General features: G+C 46.9%; 1 protein-coding gene across 1 annotated transcript; it reads right to left on the bottom strand.

The window, feature by feature from the left end:
• Positions 1–488: 488 nt before the first annotated feature.
• Positions 489–1,673, bottom strand: LOC124705836 (LRR receptor-like serine/threonine-protein kinase SIK1). Its single transcript, XM_047237531.1, has one exon. It carries the CDS (start codon positions 1,668–1,670, stop codon positions 489–491), a length of 1,182 nt encoding a protein of 393 aa, XP_047093487.1. The 5' UTR covers positions 1,671–1,673.
• Between the last annotated feature and the right edge of the window lie 21,474 nt (positions 1,674–23,147).

Raw genomic sequence — 23,147 nt, 5'->3', positions numbered from 1 at the left:
GTAACAGCAAGTCACCAACTGTTCATCATTTTCTAGCTCGTACAGCGTTGTGCAAAGTAAGTTCCACGGCGAATGCTTTGCCACATTGCCAATTTTGTTACTCCACTAGTTCTAACAAAAACCATCATCCTCATTTCTCCAGGACAGGATCGTATCAGATTCCATACAACATCAAGAGCCAATGTTCACTACTCACACTCACTGTCTATACAGCAGGGGCACAAACACATAACACTTACACCGTGTTACAAGAACTAAACACAAAATTACATCTATAATTCACGATTATTAAACAACTTATGTCTGTCTGTGTCTAACCTCTCCTCAACCCAAAAGAATCCACAGTAAACTGACCAAATTTAATCAAAGAATCAGAGGCCGCCCTTTTGCAATCTCCTGCATCCTTTCCATCTTCTTCACCGATCAGAGCCGATCGATCCCCCGGCAGGCAACGGTCTTTTTTGTCGGCGACTTGGTGGGCAGCCACGTCAGCCCCTCCACTCGGGGCACTGGTCGGCCGGCCGTGTGTTGGTGGTGCCGGCCTTGATCGGGCAGGGCGCGTACACGGGCGGCACCATGCAGTTGTACATGAGGCAGAGCGAGACCCCGGAGGGCAGCGAGGACGACGGCGAGATCTCGATGCCGGTGAGGAAGTTGTGCTGCAGGTAGAGCACCTGCAGCCCGCCGTTGCCGACGAGCTCCTGCACCAGCCTTGACGGCACGTCGCCGGTGAAGCGGTTGTTGTTGAGGTAGAGCTGGCCGATCCCCGCGAGGAGCGGCGAGAGCGGGCCCCAGAAGCGGTTGTAGCTGAGGTCCACGACGGGGATGGTGACGTCGCCCGCCGGCTGGACGGGGCTGGAGAAGAAGTTGCGCTGCAGCTGGAGCACGGAGAGCGGCAGTGCGAATACGGACGGCGGGATGGGGCCCTGGAGCTGGTTCATGCTGAGGTCGAGGAAGTTTAGGCGGGTGAGGCGCGGCAGGACAGAGTCGACTTGGCCGGTGAGACGGTTTGAGGCGAGGGAGAGGTACTGGAGAGAGCCCGGGAGGGTGGGTACCCCGCCGGAGAGGGAGTTGTGTTTGAGGTCGAGCCGGAGGAGCGGGGAGGCGTCCGGGAAGGACGGGATGGCGCCGGTGAGCTGGTTGTGGCAGAGGATGAGGTTGGTGATGGAGGGCAGGGAGGCGAGGGAGGGCGGGATGGCGCCGGAGATCTGGTTGAAGCTGACGTCGAGCGTGCGGAGGTTGGCGAGCGCGCCGAGGCCGTCGGGGATGGCGCCGGAGAGGAGGTTCTTGCTGACGGCGAGGAAGCGCAGGTTGGCGCAGGCGGCGAGCGAGGCCGGGAGCTCGCCCTGGACGCGGCCCGGCACGAGCGAGAGCTCCGTGAGCGCGGACATCCGGCCCAGCGCCGGGTCCAGCCTGCCGGTGAGCCCCGGCGACCCCGCCCGCGGGTCCCCGAGCGCGAGCGCGGAGACCCTGTTCCCGTCGCAGAACACCCCCGGGAAGCCGCAGGGGTCCGCCGTGAAGTCCCAGCCGTCGAAGAAGGCCGAGCCCGGCATGTCGTACAGCGACCGCCGCACCGCCTGCAGCGCGAGGAAGTCCGTCGGGTCCAGGATCGCCTCCGCCGCCACGACGGCCGCCGCCAGGAAGAGCACCACCGCGCCGAGCCGCGCCATGGTTCCAACCGAAAGCGAGCTCGCTCGGTTCACGCCCGCGCGCTTCTGCAAGAAGGAAGGATTAAAGGCGGCGATGGATGAAGCTCGTGGCGGGAGATGGAGCGAGCTGGGTGCGGGAATCTTTAAGGTGGCGCGCGGCGCCGTCCTCCCCTGAAGCTTTAAAGGCGCGCGGCGTGGGGCGTTGGCGGCCTTTGTGGCTGCTCCCGTGAGGGGAGGAGGAGGAGGGAGTGAATGAAGGGGAACACTCCTCACTCTGAGAGCTCCCTTTCTCGTGGAGGTGGTGGAGATGGCGGTGCCGCTGCGTGAGCGCCTTTAATGGGGGCGTGGTGGTGGGTGGCGCGCGCTACCGTACGTGCCGCCACTCTCACTCCAGTAGGGGAAGGCTTTGCCGAGAAGCCAGCCAGCCAGGCACGACGGCAGCAGTAGGTCGCAAGGAAAGCAGTAAAGAAAGAGAAATGGATATCCTGCGGCGGTGGTGGCGCAATGATGGTGGCTTGGCGGGGACGGATTTCCCGTCGGAGGTGGAGACGAAGTGGGCTTCGTGCGAGTAATCAACTCTGCTTCTCGCGAGCACTCGCCCACGACTACTATCTCTCTCGGGTCGTACCTCTCTTTCCTTTTTCTATTGGCTCTGTATCCCTTTTGGTCGCGATTTTCAGTGGCGCCAGGCTCGGTGACGCAAACGGCTGTCCGAGCCTGAGGCTCGGGTGGGGCCGGTGGCACGTTCTGAGGCGATGACATGCGGGTCCCGGGGCTGTCCATGTGGCAGTTGGGCGCCATCAATGCCTCCGGGCTGGGGAGCCGAGCCGGTTGCAGAGGTTCATGGTTCTGCTTCGGCGGCGGTGAAAAAACTAGCTGTTGGGGGATTTCTGATAATGAGATCCATCTGCCTGGTGGGTCCGAGGAGCAGTTGGGCCCGCGTGGCATTGGCGGTGTTGCAGGGGTTCATGGATCTACGTACCGCATGGGCGGCTGGGGTTTAAGGAAGAAGACGGGGACGTAAGGGCATCTCCAACCGGGCGACCCAAACGGACGCGCTGGGTCGTCCGTTTTGGGCCGTTTGCGTGCCCGAGCGGACGCGCGGACGGAGCCCCGCGTCCGCGCGTCCCGTTCGGGCCGCGTCCTGCGCCCAACGCAGCGGCCACCCATTTGGCCATTTGGCCATTTGGCCTATTTCTTTGGAAAATAGGTCCGCGGCCACGAATTCACTTTGATATATAATAATATCTCGTAAACATAAAATAATATATAGGAAACATAAAATATTATCAAATACCATACAATATTATCAAATGTACCATGATAAATCAAATAAAATGTGTCATGGTTTGAGAAAAATATAAAAATTACAATTGAGATTGTCTAACTCAATTTGGGCGCTCGAGGATCTCCTTCGTCTCTTCTCGAACCAAGCTCTCTTTGCCTCGCTCATGTTGGTCAAGTCGGCGTTCATGATGAGGTTGTCCTCGGCTTGGCGTTTGAGCTCAACTTCCTTCGCCTTCGGCTCCACCTCTTTGGCCCTTGCCATTGCTATGAGCTCAAGTTCTCTCTCTTTGAGCTCAAGTTCTTTAACTTTGGTCTTCGCCTTGACCTCTTCAATCTCAAGCTTCTTCTCGCTGGACATCAAAGAATTTCTTCATGTCCTCTTCTTTCTCCCGCGCCTCCTCTCATCCCTCTTGTCCGTGGACACCTCTCCGTCCGCATGCATCTCCTTCAAAGTGCCATACAATAGCATGGACGACGCATCACGCTTCATGTCGGCTTTGGTTGCCTTGTGGCCGCGTGGACAACTTGCACGAGAAGCGGAGCTGCCGCAAGGCTGCCCACCATCAAGGTCAATGACCGTGGCATCTTTGGCGGGATTGTTGCCGATCAAGGTCGCCATGTAGCCCTCGTACCCCTCCCGGAACTTGGGGGTGCCGTGGAGTTCCTTCCAACAATGAGGGAAGGCAAAGGTCTTCTCTCCATTGTTGGCTTTGTAGAATTCCGAAGCTCGCCACACCTAGAGCAAAGCGAGACAACAACGATAAACATATGTGCAAACATCGGATGAATAAGTTGAGGTTATGAATCATACCATGTCCTTCACACCCATGCCACTAACGGGGAGCCGCCTGGAACTTGTTGCATTCCGTTTGAATTGCTCCCCACCTCTTTTGGAGCGATATTTCGCTGCGGTCGCTCTCAAATGGCTCCTGTCCATATTTGCGATGTTCATGGAAGTATTCATAGATCCGGCGCCGAATGCGGACCCCTTCGCTCGGCACCCGTCAACGCATCTTGCCCGATGGTCAACCATCCATCGACGAGCACCTTGTCCTCCTTCTCCGTGTAGTTGGCCGTTCGTTTGCTTACCCGGCGACCTCGAGCTTGTGCGAGCTGCGGCTTGTGTGAGGCCCTCACCGAACAACGGCTCCTCCTCAATGTTTATGCTTTGCCGGGACGAGCGGTTGTGCCCTCCTCGTGTGTCAATGGGAGGTGGGCGGGGAGGAGCCTGCCGTGTCGAAGGATATGGCAGGGTCGTCGGCATTGTCCGCGCGAAAGACGGAGGGGCTCGCACGGTGGACGGTGACTGCGCGCGCGCGGCCGACATATCGTCGAACGAGGTTGCGTGCACCGGACGTCGCAGCTGCTCCCGGGTTCTTCGGGCCTTTGGAGTTCGCCGGCGCACGGTTCGGGTCAATGGACGAAGGTGATGGCCCCGTCATGGACTCGCCCACCTCCGGTGACCCATCCCGTGATCGGTACGCTCGCCGCCCATGCGCCCCCATTTCGTGCCCAAATAGGGCGGTCGGTGGGGCGCTTGACCTTGGAGGAAGGGGCCGGGTCACGGAGGAGGCCGAGCTCCCCACCGAGGCCGCGCCGGTGCCGGGGATGATCATGTGCCGGCCGAGCGCCGGGTGGCCGTAAAGAGCATGGCTCGCTGCTCTTGAAGGAGAGTGCTCTTCGCCTCCGTCCGGAGTTGGAGAAGGCTGCTCCGCCGCCCGCCGCCGCTCCGGCTCGGCGGCCGGTTTCCCTCTTCCGTTGGTCCGGCGCCCTGCGCCGGTCGGCCCTCTTCCTGCTCTCGAGCTTCCTCTTGCTCCGGGGTGAGCTCGGCCTTCGCCTTCTTCGTCGGCGGCCCGGGGGGGAGCTCGGCCACCGCCAGTTCAGGAGCCGCCTCCACGGCAGGAGCGGCAACGGCCGCGGGTGCCTCCTCTTCGATGGTGGCGGTGGTGTCGGTGGCGGTGGCGGTGGCGGCGGCAGTCGCTTCGTCGGCCATCTCTAGGTTTTGGGAGTACAGTGGAGTGTTTTCTCGTTTTGGGAGGCGGACGGGCGGGCCAGGGGCGGACAAGGGAGGACGCGAGCGACCAGCCTTTCGCGTCCGCGGCCACGCAAACTCGTCCAAGATTTGGGCCGGGTTAGGGTCATCCCGGACGCCGCGGCCATCCGTTTTAGGGATGGGTCCGCGCGCTGGGCCGCGGTTTTGTCCGTTTCGACCCATCCGGACGCGCGGGCGCGGGATGGGTCGCCCGGTTGGAGATGCCCTAAGGGGCTGGCGGTGACCTGGGTGCCTGTGTACTGTAGCTCGTCTCCACCGCCGGTGACCTGGGACTGGGACGCGCGGTGCTCCTTGTCTTTGTTTTGTTTCGTTCGTGTCGTTGTACACTTGTGCTCCAACAACGTGGGTAAAAAGACATGGTCACGCCATGAAAATTTCCCTTATCCTCTAACCGTGGAAGCTATGAAGCGTCCAAATGAAACTTGTGATCTTGGATTGCATCCCGTTTGAATACTGAATATGTAACACGGCTATGATATTTTTCCTCTTTTTTCGAGAGGGAGGTTGTACCCGGCCTCTATATCAAAATGAAGAATGATATCACGAGTCTGTCCGATACGGGAGATCCAGATCTAGAGTTTCCCCTGCAACGTCTAGGGGGAGGTGTGAGATTTGTAGCGACGACACTTTCAACAGGGTAATGACGCCCGAATGCGCCGCCATCGTTGGCCCCATCCGCATCGGAGCCCGGCTCTCACCGGCCTACATCCATACTTCCAAGATACTCCATGATCGACAGCAAAACGCCAAGGAGATACGCCACCGGAGGTTTGTCGTGCCACTCGACGGATCCGTCGCCCTTGCCCTATCGGGATCCATCCCACACACCACACTCCTGCTGGACCAAGAAGTAGGAGCACGTTATCTGCACCACGAATATGCCACCGCACGACAGTGGCGGGCCTAGAAATTTGACGATGGGTATTCAAAGTATTTCCTTTTTTTGAAAAAACACAACCGACATTAGTGAATATGTAGTGGTACTCGATCCAATGAGCATCTGCTACCAACAACAAAAGTGAGAGCTCATGTCACGAAATGCATGTTATTTGAAAGAAAACAAACTAGAATTGATGAATCTAGCACTAGGTTTATAATTTTGGCCAAAAATTATGGGTATTCAGGTGAATACCCATGATACCACATGTGACCGCCCATACCGCACGAGAGCCAGGCCTCGACGCCGCCGTCCACAACACCTACACTAGTGGAGAACAGGCCTTTCGTCCCAAGCCCCTGGGAGCAACAGTCCCGATTTTGAACCAAACCGGGTCCAATGAGGGGTACTGGTCCCGGTTTATCGTGGAAACCCTTTGGTCCCGGTCCGTTTGGGGTCTTTAGTCCCGGTTCGTAATACCAACCGGGACTAAAGGGGGGCCTTTGGGGCAAAAACCTTTAGTCCCGGCTCGTATTACCAACCGGGACTAAAGGTCTACCATTTAGTCCCGGTTTGTATTACCAACCGGGACTAAAGGATTTTTGGGTTTTTTTTGGCTCCCCACGCACCTCCACCCCCTCCCCGTGGATCGCCTTTTTTTAACACTGTAAAATAGAAAATAAAATGATAGAAAATTCAAAAAAAAATGTTTTCAGATTCTTGTATGTTATGCAACCTACTATTAGGAAAAATTAAGAAATTCGAATTTTCACTTATTTGCAAAAAAGGTTAGAAAAATGGTAAAATCGCATTAACTTTTTCATACGATATCGAAAAAACGTATAATATATCAAAATCATCGTGGGAAAAAGTTACATCCTCATTGGGCTTACCCGGTTAGCCAATTTTTAGATTCTCAAAATTCCAAATGAAAATATGAAAGCAGGAAGATTTTAGTTTTTGCCAGAAATTCAGGATTTTATATTTTTTATTTTTAAAATTAATAATTTCATCATGCATAAAGTTTACTATTACTTAATCATAAAGTTAGCCAATTTTTTAGATTTTCAAAGTTTGGCAAAAAAAATATTAAAAAATTTAATATTAAAGAACAATTATAATAGAAATTAAAAAATAATATTTATAAAAAAATAAAATTATAATATAATTATCACAACATGTTATTACATCATTAGTTTTGTTTATTAAAATAATTATTTGGATTTCGAACAATAAATAAGTGTGACATTGACCAACATGTTAATAGGATTGATATGATACTATTATCACAACATGCGCGCGAATCACTTGGAAGCGGGATGGGAAAAGAACTTGGAAGTTAAGCGTGCTAGTGCTGGAGTAGTGGGAGGATGAGTGACCGAGCGGGAAGTTGGACCACGGGTAAGTAATTTGACTAGAGATTATAAGCGTAGTTAGAGATTAAGTGTAGTTAGAGACTAAACTAGTTAAATAACTGAAATAATAGAAATTCTAAAAAAAATAGAAAAAAAAAGAGGAGCGAAAAATAATTGGGCATAACAAAATGGATTAAAAAAATTAGCAAATAACCTCGAGCGCCCTTCGTCGCACCACGTGGCGGGGCCAAAGGCCCCGGTGCAACTTTAAACCGGGACTAATGGGGAACCTTTAGTCCCACCTTTTTGGTCCCGGTTTGCAAACCGGGACTGAAGGCCCAAACAAATCGGGCCTGCCCGTTTTCCACTAGTGCTAGACATAACTTGGCGGCTTCACCAGGCTGACGGTGAGGGGGGAGGAAGAAAGGGGTGGCGGCGTCTTGGTTTAGGACCCCGCTCGAGCCTTAAGAGCGCGTAGTAAGCAAAATAGTATGAGTTGACAGGTTTAGATGCAGGACACGGTACGTGGAGCATTGGGACTAGCCTAATGTGGTGACCCTGCATACCACTGCATGTTGTAGTATGCCAGTCGTTGATATAACATTCACGAAGTACCATTCCGCAAATATTACATCCCTCAGAGTAGTACAACAGAACATAGCAGGGTCCATAACTCATTCACTTATTATTACAAGCATCAAACATATATTGTCTTGGAGCTCCTCTTGGGTCCTAAGAGGGATACTCCTGGATTTGAGGCGAACCCACCTTAACTTACAATACAGAAGTTTTACTAGGTTATACATTTATTTCCACGAGCAGCTAATTATTAAGAGTTCCCACTGCTCGGCTACTACTACTATTCAGTGCTTCTAGGCTTGTTCTCCACCGGAAGCCTCCCCGGTTCCGTAGACTATGAGATAGTCTACGCTTTCAATACCTCCGGAGAGGTCGGATTCTTCATAGCCGATGATCGTAGTCCTCCTCCAGACGATTCAGACAATCTAAGCAAGGGATTTAAGAGTGGGATGAGTACGAGCGTACTCAACAAGTTCATTATAGGAAAGAGGTGTTTAATGCACTAGCTACGATATTAGACCAAAAAGTCTAATACCAATGCAGGTTTTGATAAACATTTCTTCAAGAGATTGCTTTTATTTCAAAGAGCTATGTCCGTCAGCCTTCACCGGTTTACTAGAACTTCATGGAGTTCCTTTCCGGCCGCGTTCGCAGTTCCAATTCCCGGAACAAGGATTGACTGGTCACAATTCGTTACACTCTGCAGAGGTGTGTTTCTTTACCCATAAGAGATCTTAACCTTGGTGCCAACCGAGCAGCTTTCCCGTCCACACTTCCTGTGGTGTGAGGCCCGGTATAAGGTCTTAGTCGTTCATATTCCTCCGCTACCTAGAACACCCACCCTTTGTTGCATACCCCGACCCTGGGTCCTCGTCGGTCCTCTTACACCAATTAAGGATGGACCCCGACCACGACAACATTTTGGGACTCGTTAACCAAACTCCTTCGCCGGTAGCTGCAACCCATCATAGACCACATTACCGTGGGGAATTAGAAGGGGATCCCTACCCTCAAGTTGTTCCGCAAGCCGCAACCGCTACGGTAAGCTCTGCTATACCGTGGGGAATTAGAAGGGGCTCCCCACCCTCAAGTTGCTCCGCAAGACACAACTCGCTACGGTAAGCGCATCCGTTGATGTACGAGAGGTGGAAATACAATTGGCTACTCCGTCCCACTCCGGATCTTATGGTGAACACGAGTTTTACGGCACAAGAATCACTCGGACGACATTTGTTGTTTAATCCTAGATGGATATAAACCCTTGCAATGGAACCTCCACCATATCAACACAATCCATGGTTCCATTGCCCACCACATAGTCATATTCATAGTTATGAAAGTAGTGGTTTTGGTTTTTATGCAATAGTGATAATCATAGTACTTTTCAAGTAATTTGATAAAGATACTCAAATGACATGAGCAAGCGATGAACTTTCCTGAACACTGCAAAGTTTTGCAGTTGGATGGTGTGGACTGACCCTTGTCCTCTGGTTCTGAAAAATAGCATCATTGTCCGATAAGGGCAATGGTTAAAGAAGCATTTATGCATGATTCCAGTTTTAGGGTTGGTTCCCCCTTTTCCGATGTCTTATCATTTCATGTGAGAGGTTAATACTAAGAATGATTTAGGGATACTCTGTTTAGGGTAAAATACAACCTTGAAATGTTGTCAAGGTGTTTTTTTATAGTCCAAAAGCATTGATGGACTATTTTCATTATTGAAAATATAAGGTGTGATTTTAATGATTATTTTAATCATCAAATTTGAGCTTAATCATGTTTGTCTTCAAAAATTCCATTTCATATTTTATTATGATAGAGAATTTTATTCTGAATGGTTTACATATTTTTAATTATTTTTTAGAGCTATTTTACATTTTCTATGCATTTTCAAAGTTTCTGTTTTAATTGGAATTATGAAATACCAAAAATGCCCCTGGGCCCACCTGTCAGGGTGGCCCAGCGGAGTTAACCCTAACCCGAGCCGCACGTTGGGCTCGGTCGGACGCACCCGTCCCCTTCCCTTCTCTTCCTCGCGAACCCTAGCTCTCTCGCTACCGCGACGCCGTGGTCGCCCGCGCCTCCGCCGAATTATTCCGGCCAACTCCGGCCGTCACCGCCGGCGAGATGTGGCGCATCTGAACCGCCGTTTAACGGCGCTTCAGATCCACCACGCCGATCTGTGTTTCGCCGCCTCCTCGACTCGCCCCCTTCGCCTCTCGCATGCCTCGCCGTGGTGTGCCGCGGCGATTTCGTCGCCGCCGAAGCTCCCCGGCGCCGAGGCGCCGCCGTGTGCCTCGTCGTGGTTATGCGGGCGTTGCGGCGAGGTGGTGCCCGGCTTGGCTTGGCTCGGCGCCGCCGTTCGCCCGGCATGTGCCTGCCGTGCCGCCATGGCCGTGCTCATCCGCTTCGCTCGTAAGTATTCTCTCCTCCTCCTTCCTCCTCTCGCTACCTGTTCTACCCCTTCTCCTTTCTCCGGATGCCCCGGCATCCGTCCGATTGTATTGTTGCCGTTCCCGCGCCTATGTGCCCTGCGCTCGTGCTTGCTATGGATGCACGTATGCCGCCGTGCTATGTTGCCGTGTCGTCTGCCGTGCATCCGCCATGGTTCTAGGCTGCTCGTGTTGTGTTGTTCTTTCTCCATTACTTGCTGTTGCAACTCATGAGCTCTTGCTCATGAGCATGCTGTGGTGCTTTGTGTAATTTAGTGGCTCCTGCTGTTGCTCTGTATACTATGCCTCTCCTGTATATGCAATTGCTCGCCCCTGACTTGATCATGTTGTGATGATCCTTGCCTTTGGCAAGTACCAGTGCTCCTGATGAGATTATATCTGTGCTTTAATTCATGGACATGCTCATTTGAGCCTAGCTGATAATTTAACTGCCCCTTCCTTTGATGAAGTGCTTCTGGATACAATTGTGCTGCCTAATGCACTTATCTGTGATGCAATTGTTCAGTTATATGTTTAATTTAATTATCTGTCCATGTGTTAATACTTGGAATGAGTTATAGCATGCAGTAGCATGCTCTAGCAAGCTTCTGGTGTTCATATGATCACCAGTTGCTTGTAAAAGCTGCTCTTTGGTGTCTGTGCCTCACCTGTTGCTCACTCTATGCTGTGTGTGTATCACACGAGCTTGGCTCTGGTGTGATGGTACTTGCTCAAGCATCCGTTGATGCTTGCAATGATCCATTGGATCATCGGCAAGATTCTATTGCATCAATTGCTTGTGTAATTCATTTATATGTGTTGGTTTGCTTTGTTGAATGGATAAATGATGTGAACTGCTCTGCAGTGATGATCATATGAGTGGATTTGGTAAAGCTAGAGGGATGCCAATCATTTATTGGGGATTCATTTGAACCCCTCTGGGTAATGATATATGTGCTGGAAATGTTGGTTGTGGTTTGAGGTAGCCTTGACAGCCATTTGGGGCTGTCATGGTAGCTCCCTTTCTCTGTGACTTGCTGTGGTGAATTGTTGCTTACTGGCCTGACCAAATTTGGTTGCCAGATGCTGTTAATGTTGACAAACCTTGATAGATACATGATAGTCTATCATGTCTGATGGCTTAGATAGCTATAGGCTATCAAGTGAACTTGATAGCTAGCCAGGGTTTTTAATCCATGTTGGATTTCTCTGGTTGTGTCCCTGTGTGGACACAACCAATGTTCCCTGGATGATCTCTACAGGCTGTTCTCTATGTTTGCTTGAACCAAATGACTAGATAGCCATATGATGACACAAACATAGGGTATCTACCCTTTTAGTGTGCTGGAGATCATGCTCTGTGCAATATATGAACAGAACCATTTGGTCTGTTCATGATCATATGTATACCTCACTCCAGCTCCTAGAAATAGTGTGTTGGTGTAGAGGATTGCTTCAGCAATGAATTGGTGCTTGCCCTGCTCCTCCTTGTGCTTGTGATCTTGGTTTGATTCTGGTGGTGAATTTGGATGGATAGAACAACGATGTCGCTCTTCCTCGTTCTAGTGCTTTTGATTTCGGTGACTTACCTCGTGAAGATGCTTGGTCGATGATCGAGCTAGGTTTACTGTTGGAGAGGGTTTTATATGGTTGGCCTTTGTTTCCCTGGTCGACAGCTCCACCTTTCCCTTTGGTGATTCACTGTGTGTGTGTGCTGCATGCACACAGCCATGTGAGCAGGCTATGTGTGTGTGTCTACCAGATACTTTGCACTAGGGCTTTGAGAGGATCAGCTCGGCAGAGTTGATCATATCTTCTCAATTCCCATTTCTTTGCTAACCTGCCAATTGGCATTGCCACTTGGCACAATGTTCTATTTGTGTGGTTTGTATGCAGGGATCATGAAATTGATCAAGATGAAGATCCTCAAGCTCAAGATTAATTTGTAGCTTAGGATATATTTTTCTTACTTGTAATTTTCTTTTTCTTTCTCTATTTAAGCAATTCTTGTAATGTTTTGTATTATTCATTTATTTTCTTTATGAATATTGTAATGACAATGTAAATTGTGTGATGATCAATAAAGCTCAAGGTTTTCTCTAATGAGCTTTAATTATTAAGTGTATTATTTATACTTTGTATCTTTATTATTTACTTAATGAATTTCCTTATAATTAATTTATGAGATATTTATTTTTATGTTTGAATTTGAATTTCAAATTCAACTTTGAGTTGAATTCAATCATACAACTTAACTTTGAATTCAACCAAGCAACTTAAGTTTGATGTGATATCTCCCCCTTTCTTCTCAAAAACCTAATCTAGTTAAGTGAGGTACAAGTTTATCGCACTCTCAAAACCCTAACCCTGTAAGGTGTCGAGAGAGAAACTTGTCCCCCTTCGATGCAGTTTTTATTTAAAAGCGCGAAATTTCCCTGAATTTGCAATGCAATGCACATCCCTTTCTAAAATCTACCCCTCGATCATCTCTAAACCCGGGACATTACAGACCTTTCCCCTTAAAGAAAACTTCGTCCCGAAGTTGTGGTTGTAATACCCGAACAGTTCGGGGTATGTTTTCCTCGAGTCTTCTTCCTTTTCCCGGGTGGCTTCCTCTCGGGGTGATGCTTCCATTGTATCTTGCAGTACTTTATAGCTTTATTCCCGAGTTGTTTCAGCTCTCCTCGAGAATCTTGGTCGGCTTCTCGATGTAAGTCAAATCTGGTTGTAACTCGAGCTCAGCATGTGATACTGGCTCATCTGGGGTCTTTAAGCATTTCCTGAGTTGCGACACATGGAATACATTGTGAACTTGAGATAACCTTCCCGGTAGTTCCAATTCGAAGGCTAACCCTCGGTTTTGACTCAAAATCTTGAAAGGTCCGATGTACCTAGGGCTTAGCTTTCCTTTTACTCCAAACCTCTGAAGTCCTTTCATCGGGCTCACCTTAAGATATACCATATCTCAAACTTGTGGCTCCCAAGTCCTTCTCTTTTGGTCTGCATAGCTCTTCTGTCGACTTTGGGCTATCTTCAGCCTATCTCTTATAATGTCAATGATTTGTTGTTTTTCCTTGACATAATCAGGATTGAATTCCTTGCTTGCTCCAGCTTCATACCAACATATGGGTGATCTACACTTCCTTCCATACAAAGCTTCGAACGGTGCCATCTTGATGCTGCTTTGATAGCTATTATTGTATGAAAACTCTGCTAGTGACAAGTGCTCCTCCCATGATCCTCCGAAATCTAGGGCGCAAGCCCTAAGCATATCCTCTAAGATTTGGTTGGTTCTCTCGGTTTGTCCACCTGTCTGAGGATGATAAGCGGTACTATAGTCCAACTTGGATCCTAAAGCTTCGTGTAGTTGCTTCCGTAATGTCGATGTGAATACGGATCCTCGATCCGACACGATCTTCTTGGCCACTCCATGCTTACTCACGATCTCTTTGATGTAAAGATCGATGAGTTTCTCTCCTTTATCCTGCTGATTTACCGCTAAGAAGTGTGCACTCTTCGTCAACCGGTCCACGATTACCCATATCATGTCCTTCTTTTTATTGGTCATGGGTAGTCCGGTGATGAAATCCATCCCTATTTCCTCCCATTTCCACTATGGAATAGGTAAAGGTTGTAACTTTCCTGCCGGACTTTGGTGTTCAGCCTTCACTCTCCGCGGGTATGGCATTCCGCCACATATTGTGCTATCTCTCTCTTCATATTATTCCACCAGAATAACTCCTTTAGATCCATGTACATCTTTGTACTTCCCGGATGAATGGAGTATGGTGTTTGATGGGCTTCCCGGAGTATTACTTCCTTGATTTCAGCAATATCCGGAACGCAAATCCTCTTTTGAAACCATAGTGATCCTGATTCTCCTCGGTGAAATTCTGATGGTCTACCTTCATCTATCCTTCTCATCTCCTCCACGATGAATGGATCGTCCAACTGACCCATCATTATCTCATTCTTTAGGTTGACATTTAGCTCATCGGCTACTTGTAAAGCCGATAGTCCTTCACGAGCTTCTTTCTCCCAAAGTTGTATCTGGGCTTGACTTATTTCCTTCCTCAACTCCGGTGATAACTCTTGTTCTACTCCGCCAGTGCTCTTCCTACTTAAGGCATCTGCTACAACATTGGCCTTTCCTGGAGTATAATTGATGGTCAAATCATAATCCTTGATTAATTCTAACCATCTTTTCTGCCTCATATTGAGTTCCTTCTGAGTGAAGAAGTATTTGAGACTTTTATGATCTGTATAGAGCTCACACTTGGCTCCATAGAGAAAATGCCTCCATGTTTTAAGTGCAAATACAACTGCTGCTACCTCTAAGTCATGTGTTGGATAGTTCACCTCCTGAGGTCTGAGTTGCCTTGATCCATAGGATATTACCTTCCGATCTTGCATGAGTACGCAACCCAATCCATGCTTGGATGCGTCGCGAGACACGGTGTAATCTTTGCCAACTTCGAGAACCGCTAACACCGGTGCTGTGGTGAGTTTCTCTTTTAGAGTTTGAAAACTCTTCTCACACTCCTCCGACCACACGAATGGTGTGTTCTTCCTTAACAGCTTCGTCATTGGTCCTGCTATTTTGGAGAATCCTTCAATGAATCTCCGATAGTATCCTGCCATTCCTAGGAATCCTCGAATTTCCTTGACAAGTCTTGGGTGCTTCCCATTCTAAAACTGCTGCTACCTTGCTCGGGTTAACGACTATTCCATCTTTGCTAATGACATGACCAAGAAATTCCACTTGATCTAGCCAAAATTCACACTTGCTAAACTTGGCATAGAGTTGATGTTCTCTTAGTGTTTGCAACACTATCTTCGGATGTTCGACATGTTCAGCTTTTATCTTTGGAATAAATCAAGATATCATCGATGAATACGATGACGAACTTGTCTAGACATGGCATGAAAATCTTATTCATGAGATTCATGAAAATTTCTGGGGCATTGGTTAATCCAAATGGCACTACAAGGTATTCATGATGTCCATACCTTGAGACAAAGGCTGTTTTCGGAACGTCTTCCTTCTTGATCTTTATCTGGTGATAACCGGATCTTAGATCAATTTTGGAAAAGACTCCTGCGCCTCTAACTTGATCAAATAGATCTTGTATTCTTGGAAGTGGATACTTGTTCTTGATTGTGACGTTGTTCAGATTCATGTACTCTCCGCACATCCTTCTACCTCCATCTCTTTTATCTACGAAGATCACAGGTGATCCCCATGGTGAAACACTCTCTTGAATGAGTCCTTTCTGTTCCAAGTCATCCAATTGCTCCTTAAGTTCTTTCAACTTCTTAGGCCCCATCTTATATGGTGCTTTAGCAATTGGAGCTGTTCCTGGAATTAGGTCGATAGTGAATTCTATCTCCCTATCTGGTGGCATTCCAGGTAATTCCTTAGGAAAAACATCCCGAAATTCATTCACTACAGGTATATCCTCTAACTTCACTTCCGTCATACTGTTCACTCGTAGCTCAACTTCTATCCGTGTATGTTTGTCTCCTTGGTAGATCATTCTACTTCCATCGGGGCTTTTCAAAGACACTCGTCTTGTTCACACAGCCGATCAATGCTCGTTAGCTTCTAACCAGCTTCATACCAAGAATGACATCAATGTCCTTCATTGATAAAATGAACGAGTCGCGTCAAATGCGCACTTATTGATCATAATGACTTGTTTTTGTTTGGTATGAGTTACTACTATCGTTCCCCCGCGGAAATTATAGTTATGGGTGTATCTAACTTAGTGCAACTAATCCCATGTTTGATGATGAATTGCTGAGAAATGAATGATGTAGTTGCACCAGTATCAAAAAGTACTTTGCCAGGATTAGTGAGTATCTGGAGCGTACCTATCACTACCTGATCGGAGTTAACCACCTCCTCCAGGCTGGTGCAGTTCAACTTGCCGAAGGGTTTCTTGTTCTTCCAGTTCCCTCCGGTGTTTCCTCCTCGACTTCCTCCTCCTCCTGACTGTCCTCCATCATTCCTTTTCTTGGGACAGTCTTTCAGCATGTGCCCCTCCTGACGACACCCAAAGCATATTATCTTGGGCTTCTTGCAATCCTTCGAGGTATGACCTCGGAATCCACAAATGCGACGGACAATCTGGTTAGCAGTCTGAAACGCTTGGTTCCTCCTACTACCGTAGTAGTAGTAGTAGTAGTAGTAGTTGTTGTTGTTGTTGTTGTTGTTGTTGTTGTTGTTGTTGTTGTTGTTGTTGTTGTTGTTGTTGTTGTTGTTGTTGTTGTTGTTGTTGTTGTTGTTGTTGTTGTTGTTGTTGTTGTTGTTGTTGTTGTTGTTGTTGTTGTTGTTGTTGTTGTTGTTGTTGTTGTTGTTGTTGTTGTTGTTGTTGTTGTTGTTGTTGTTGTTGTTGTTGTTGTTGTTGTTGTTGTTGTTGTTGTTGTTGTTGTTGTTGTTGTTGTTGTATCTTGGCTTGAAGCTCAAGCTGGTATTGGGCTTGTTGCTAACAAACCTCTTAGGCTCAAACTTGGCCTTTTTCCTCTTCTCCTCTTGCAGTTGTTTAAAGTCATCTTCAAGAGTGATGGCTGCATCCACCAACTCTTGAAATTCTGTCGCTCTCATCATCCTGAGCTGAACCTTGAACTGGGGACTTAACCCCCTCAAAAACCTCTTCTTCTTCTTGTCCTCGGTGTTGACCTCCTCAACAGCGTACCGAGACAGCTTGGAGAATTCCCTGACATAGGTTAGGATGGCCTTGTCTTTCTGCTCGAGACTTTCAAACTCTCGACGCTTCAGTTCCACAATACTTTCAGGGACATTGGATTCCCTGAACTTCCTTGCAAATTCCTCCCAGGTAAATACCTTTCCAGCCGGATAAACGGCTACTATATTGTCCCACCAGGATGCGGCAGGTCCACACAGCAGGTGCGTTGCATATCTGACCTTTGATACGTCTCCAACGTATCGATAATTTCTTGTGTTCCATGCCACATTATTGATGTTATCTACATGTTTTATGCACACTTTATGTCATATTCGTGCATTTTCTGAAACTAACCTATTAACAAGATGCCGAAGTGCCGATTCTGTCGTTTTCTGCTGTTTTTGGTTTCGAAATCCTAGTAAAGAAATATTCTCGGAATTGGACGAAATAAAAGCCCGGAGGCCTATTTTCTCACGAAGCTTCCGGAAGACCGAAGACGAGACGAAGAGGGGCCACGGGGTGGCCAAACCCTAGGGCGGCGCGGCCCCACCCCCGGCCGCGCCGGCCTATGGTTTGGGCCCCCGTGCCGCCTCTCGACTTGCCCTTCCGCCTACTTAAAGCCTCCGTGACGAAACCTCCAGCACCGAGAGCCACGATACGGAAAACCTCACCGAGACGCCGTCACCGCCGATCCCATCTCGGGGGATCCAGAGATCGCCTCCGGCACCTCGCCGGAGAGGGGAATCATCTCCCGGAGGACTCTACACCGCCATGGTCGCCTCCGGAGTGATGAGTGAGTAGTCTACCCCTGGACTATGGGTCCATAGCAGTAGCTAGATGGTTGTCTTCTCCCCATTGTGCTATCATTGTCGGATCTTGTGAGCTGCCTATCATGATCAAGATCATCTATCCGTAATTCTATATGTTGCGTTTGTTGGGATCCGATGAATAGAGAATACTTGTTATGTTGATTATCAAAGTTATGCTTAAGTGTTGTTTATGATCTTGCATGCTCTCCGTTACTAGTAGATGCTCTGGCCAAGTAGATGCTTTTAACTCCAAGAGGGAGTACTTATGCTCGATAGTGGGTTCATGCCCGCATTGACACCGGGATAGTGACAGAAAGTTCTAAGGTTGTGTTGTGCTCGTTGCCACTAGGGATAAAACATTGATGCTATGTCTAAGGATGTAGTTGTTGATTACATTACGCACCATACTTAATGCAATTATCCGTTGCTTTGCAACTTAATACCGGAGGGGGTTCGGATGATAACCCGAAGGTGGACTTTTTAGGCATAGATGCGGTTGGATGGCGGTCTATGTACTTTGTCGTAATGCCCAATTAAATCTCACTATACTCATCATGATATGTATGTGCATTGTCATGCTCTCTTTATTTGTCAATTGCCCAACTGTAATTTGTTCACCCAACATTCTGTTCGTCTTATGGGAGAGACACCTCTAGTGAACTGTGGACCCCGGTCCAATTCTCTTTACTGAAATACAATCTACTGCAATACTTGTTTTTACTTTTTTCTCTGCAAACAATCATCTTCCACACAATACGGTTAATCCTTTGTTACAGCAAGCCGGTGAGATTGACAACCTCACTGTTTCGTTGGGGCAAAGTACTTTGGTTGTGTTGTGCGAGTTCCACGTTGGCGCCGGAATCTCCGGTGTTGCGCCGCACTACATCCCGCCGCCATCAACCTTCAACGTGCTTCTTGGCTCCTCCTGGTTCGATAAACCTTGGTTTCTTTCTGAGGGAAAACTTGCTGCTGTGCTCATCATACCTTCCTCTTGGGGTTGCCCAACGAACGTGTGAAATACACGCCATCAAGCATATTTTCTTTGCCGGGGAGATCAAGACACGCTGCAAGGGGAGTCTCCACTTCTCAATCTCTTTACTTTGTTTTTGTCTTGCTTAGTTTTATTTACTACTTTGTTTGCTGCACTAAATCAAAATACAAAAAAATTAGTTGCTACTTTTACTCTATTTGCTATCTTGTTTGCTATATCGAAAACACAAAAAAATTAGTTTACTTGCATTTACTTTACTTATTTCATCATGTTTCCTTTTAATTTTACCACAAAGAACATACCGGTAGGACGTGGGTCTATAGTTGGGAGAAATAACATAGAAGAATTCTTCAACCATGTTAGTACCATTGAAAATTTTGAAGATAGACACTTGGTAGACCTTGCGCCTACTTATGAAATTGCTTCGCTGCGCATTTAGTTCGCTTGTTGGAAACCAAATTTGTTAATCTTAATCCTATAATCCAACACATGTTTTTCACACTTGGTGATATGGAAGAAGGGGAAAAGAAAGATTTTGTTTTAGAAACCCTTCTTAGAGAATTTGGTGGTCTAGCAAGAGAAGCTAGAAAGGTCTTTGCTAAATTTAATATGCTTGGTTCTCCTACTAATTTTGTTAGTCTCCTTGAAAAGATGGATATGGATAGAATAAGATACACTAATAATATTGATGATGGTGGGGAGATCAAAGCACCAATACCATGCAAGCTCCTAGCTATGAATGATGCACTAGAAAATAATTATGCTTGGCTTGTTCCTGAAAATTTGTTTGATGAGAGTAGCACGCCTAAGACTAATGAAAAGGGAGATGCTAAAACTTATGTATCTAATATAATATGCCTGGTTGAGAAGAGCCCACACCCCGCTGTAGAAGTACCACCCTTTGATAATACTTGAGATACACTTTCTGCGCCTAGCTGAAAGGCGTTAAAGAAAAGCGCTTATGGGAGACAACCCATATTTTTACCTACAGTAATTTGTTTTTATTTTGTGTCTTGGAAGTTGTTTACTACTGTAGCAACCTCTCCTTATCTTAGTTTTGAGTTTTGTTGTGCCAAGTTAAGCCGTTGATAGAAAAGTAAGTACTAGATTTGGATTACTGCGCAGTTCCGGATTTCTTTGCTGTCACGAATCTGGGTCTATCTCCCTGTAGATAGCTCAGAAAATTACGCCAATTTACGAGCATGATCCTCAGATATGTACGCAACTTTCATTCAATTTGAGCATTTTCGTTTGAGCAAGTCTGGTGCCATTTTAAAATTCGTCAATACGAACTGTTCTGTTTTGACAGATTCTGCCTTTTATTTCGCATTGCCTCTTTCGCTATGTTGGATGAATTTCTTTAATCCACTAATGTCCAGTAGCATTATGCAATGTCCAGAAGTGTTAAGAATGATTGTGTCACCTCTGAATATGTCAATTTATATTGTGCACTAACCCTCTAATGAGTTGTTTCGAGTTTGGTGTGGAGGAAGTTTTCAAGGATCAAGAGAGGAGTATGATGCAACATGATCAAGGAGAGTGAAAGCTCTAAGCTTGGGGATGCACCCGGTGGTTCACCCCTGCATATATCAAGAAGACTCAAGCATCTAAGCTTGGGGATGCCCAAGGCATCCCCTTCTTCATCAACAAATTATCAGGTTCCTCCCCTGAAACTACATTTTTATTCGGCCACATCTTATGTGCTTTTTCTTGGAGCGTCGGTTTGTTTTTGTTTTTGTTTGAATAAAATGGATCCTAGCATTCACTTTATGGGAGAGATACACACTCCGCTGTAGCATATGGACAAATATGTCCTTGGTTTCTACTCATAGTATTCATGGCGAAGTTTCTCCTTCGTTAAATTGTTATATGGTTGGAATTGGAAAATGATACATGTAGTAATTGCTATAAATGTCTTGGGTAATGTGATACTTGGCAATTGTTGTGCTCATGTTTAAGCTCTTGCATCATATGCTTTGCACCTATTAATGAAGAAATACATAGAGCATGCTAAAATTTGGTTTGCATATTTGGTCTCTCTAAAGTCTAGATAATTTCTAGTTTCGAGTTTGAACAACAAGGAAGACGGTGTAGAGTCTTATAATGTTTACAATATGTCTTTTATGTGAGTTTTGCTGCACCGGTTCGCCCTTGTGTTTGTTTCAAATAAGCCTTGCTAGCCTAAACCTTGTATCGAGAGGGAATACTTCTCATGCATCCAAAATACTTGAGCCAACCACTATGCCATTTGTGTCCACCATACCTACCTATACTACATGGTATTTCCCGCCATTCCAAAGTAAATTGCTTGAGTGCTACCTTTAAAATTCCATCATTCACCTTTGCAATATATAGCTCATGGGACAAATAGCTTAAAAACTATTGTGGTATTGAATATGTAATTATGCACTTTATCTCTTATTAAGTTGCTTGTTGTGCGATAACCATGTTTACCGGGGAACGCCATCTACTCTTTGTTGAATATCAGGTGAGTTGCTATGCATGTTCGTCTTGTCTCAAGTAAGGGCGGTTTTCACAATCAAATGGTTTGAGTATGCATATTGTTAGAGAAGAACATTGGGCCGCTAACTAAAGCCATGATTCATGGTGGAAGTTTCAGTGTGGACATAAAACCTCAATCTCTTATGAGAATATTAAGCTGTTGTTGAATGCTTAAGCATTAAAAGAGGAGTCCATTATCTCGTTGTCTATGTTGTCCCGGTATGGGTGTCTAAGTTGAAGAATGATCAAAAGCGAGAAATCCAATGCGAACTTTCTCCTTAGACCCTTGTACGAGGCGGCATAGAGGTACCCCTTTGTGACACTTGGTTGAAACATATGTTATGCAATGATGATCAGTGTTAATCCAAGCTAATTAGGACAAGGTGCGGGCACTATTGGTACACTATGCATGAGGCTTGCAACTTATAAGATATAATTTACATGATGCATATGCTTTATTACTAGCGTTGACAAAATTGTTTCATGTTTTCAAAATCAAAGCTCTAGCACAAATATAGCAATCGATGCTTTTCCTCTATGAGGACCATTCTTTTACTTTCAATGTTGAGTCAGTTCACCTATTTCTCTCCACCTCAAGAAGCAAACACTTGTGTGAACTGTGCATTGATTCCTACATACTTGCTTATTGCACTTATTATATTACTCTATATTGACAATATCCATGAGATATACATGTTACAAGTTGAAAGCAACTGTTGAAACTTAATCTTCTTTTGTGTTGCTTCAATGCCTTTACTTTGAATTATTGCTTTATGAGTTAACTCTTATGCAAGACTTATTGATGCTTGTCTTGAAGTGCTATTCATGAAAAGTCTTTGCTTTATGATTCACTTGTTTACTCATGTCATACACATTGTTTTGATCGCTGCATTCTCTACATATGCTTTACAAATAGTATGATCAAGATTATGATGGCATGTCACTCCAGAAATTATCTTTGTTATCGTTTTACCTGCTCGGGACGAGCGAAACTAAGCTTGGGGATGCCGATACGTCTCCAACGTATCGATAATTTCTTGTGTTCCATGCCACATTATTGATGTTATCTACATGTTTTATGCACACTTTATGTCATATTCGTGCATTTTCACGAAACTAACCTATTAACAAGATGCCGAAGTTCCGATTCTTTGTTTTCTGCTTGTTTTTGGTTTCGGAAATCCTAGTAAAGAAATATTCTCGGAATTGGACGAAATAAAAGCCCAGAGGCCTATTTTCTCACGAAGCTTCCAGAAGACCGAAGACGAGACGAAGAGGGGCCACGGGGTGGCCAAACCCTAGGGCGGTGCGGCCCCACCCCTGGCCGCGCCGGCCTATGGTTTGGGCCCCCCGTGCCGCCTCTCGACTTGCCCTTCCGCCTACTTAAAGCCTCCGTGACGAAACCTCCAGTACCGAGAGCCACGATACGGAAAACCTTACTGAGACGCCGTCACCGCCGATCCCATCTCGGGGGATCCAGGAGATCGCCTCCGGCACCCTGCCGGAGAGGGGAATCATCTCCCGGAGGACTCTACACCGCCATGGTCGCCTCCGGAGTGATGAGTGAGTAGTCTACCCCTGGACTATGGGTCCATAGCGGTAGCTAGATGGTTGTCTTCTCCCCATTGTGCTATCATTGTCGGATCTTGTGAGCTGCCTATCATGATCAAGATCATCTATCCGTAATTCTATATGTTGCGTTTGTTGGGATCCGATGAATAGAGAATACTTGTTATGTTGATTATCAAAGTTATGCTTAAGTGTTGTTTATGATCTTGCATGCTCTCCGTTACTAGTAGATGCTCTGGCCAAGTAGATGCTTTTAACTCCAAGAGGGAGTACTTATGCTCGATAGTGGGTTCATGCTCGCATTGACACCAGGACGATGATGAGAAAGTTCTAAGGTTGTGTTGTCTTGTTGCCA

The sequence above is a fragment of the Lolium rigidum genome, chromosome 4, assembly GCF_022539505.1.
Source record: "Lolium rigidum isolate FL_2022 chromosome 4, APGP_CSIRO_Lrig_0.1, whole genome shotgun sequence".
Classification (NCBI taxonomy): Eukaryota; Viridiplantae; Streptophyta; class Magnoliopsida; order Poales; family Poaceae; genus Lolium; species Lolium rigidum.
This window is presented reverse-complemented; position numbering and strand designations above follow the sequence as displayed.

What these genes read in the sequence shown, in the direction of transcription:
- LOC124705836 (XM_047237531.1), bottom strand. Translation starts at nt 1,670, where the DNA reads ATGGCGCGGCTCGGCGCGGTGGTGCTCTTCCTGGCGGCGGCCGTCGTG.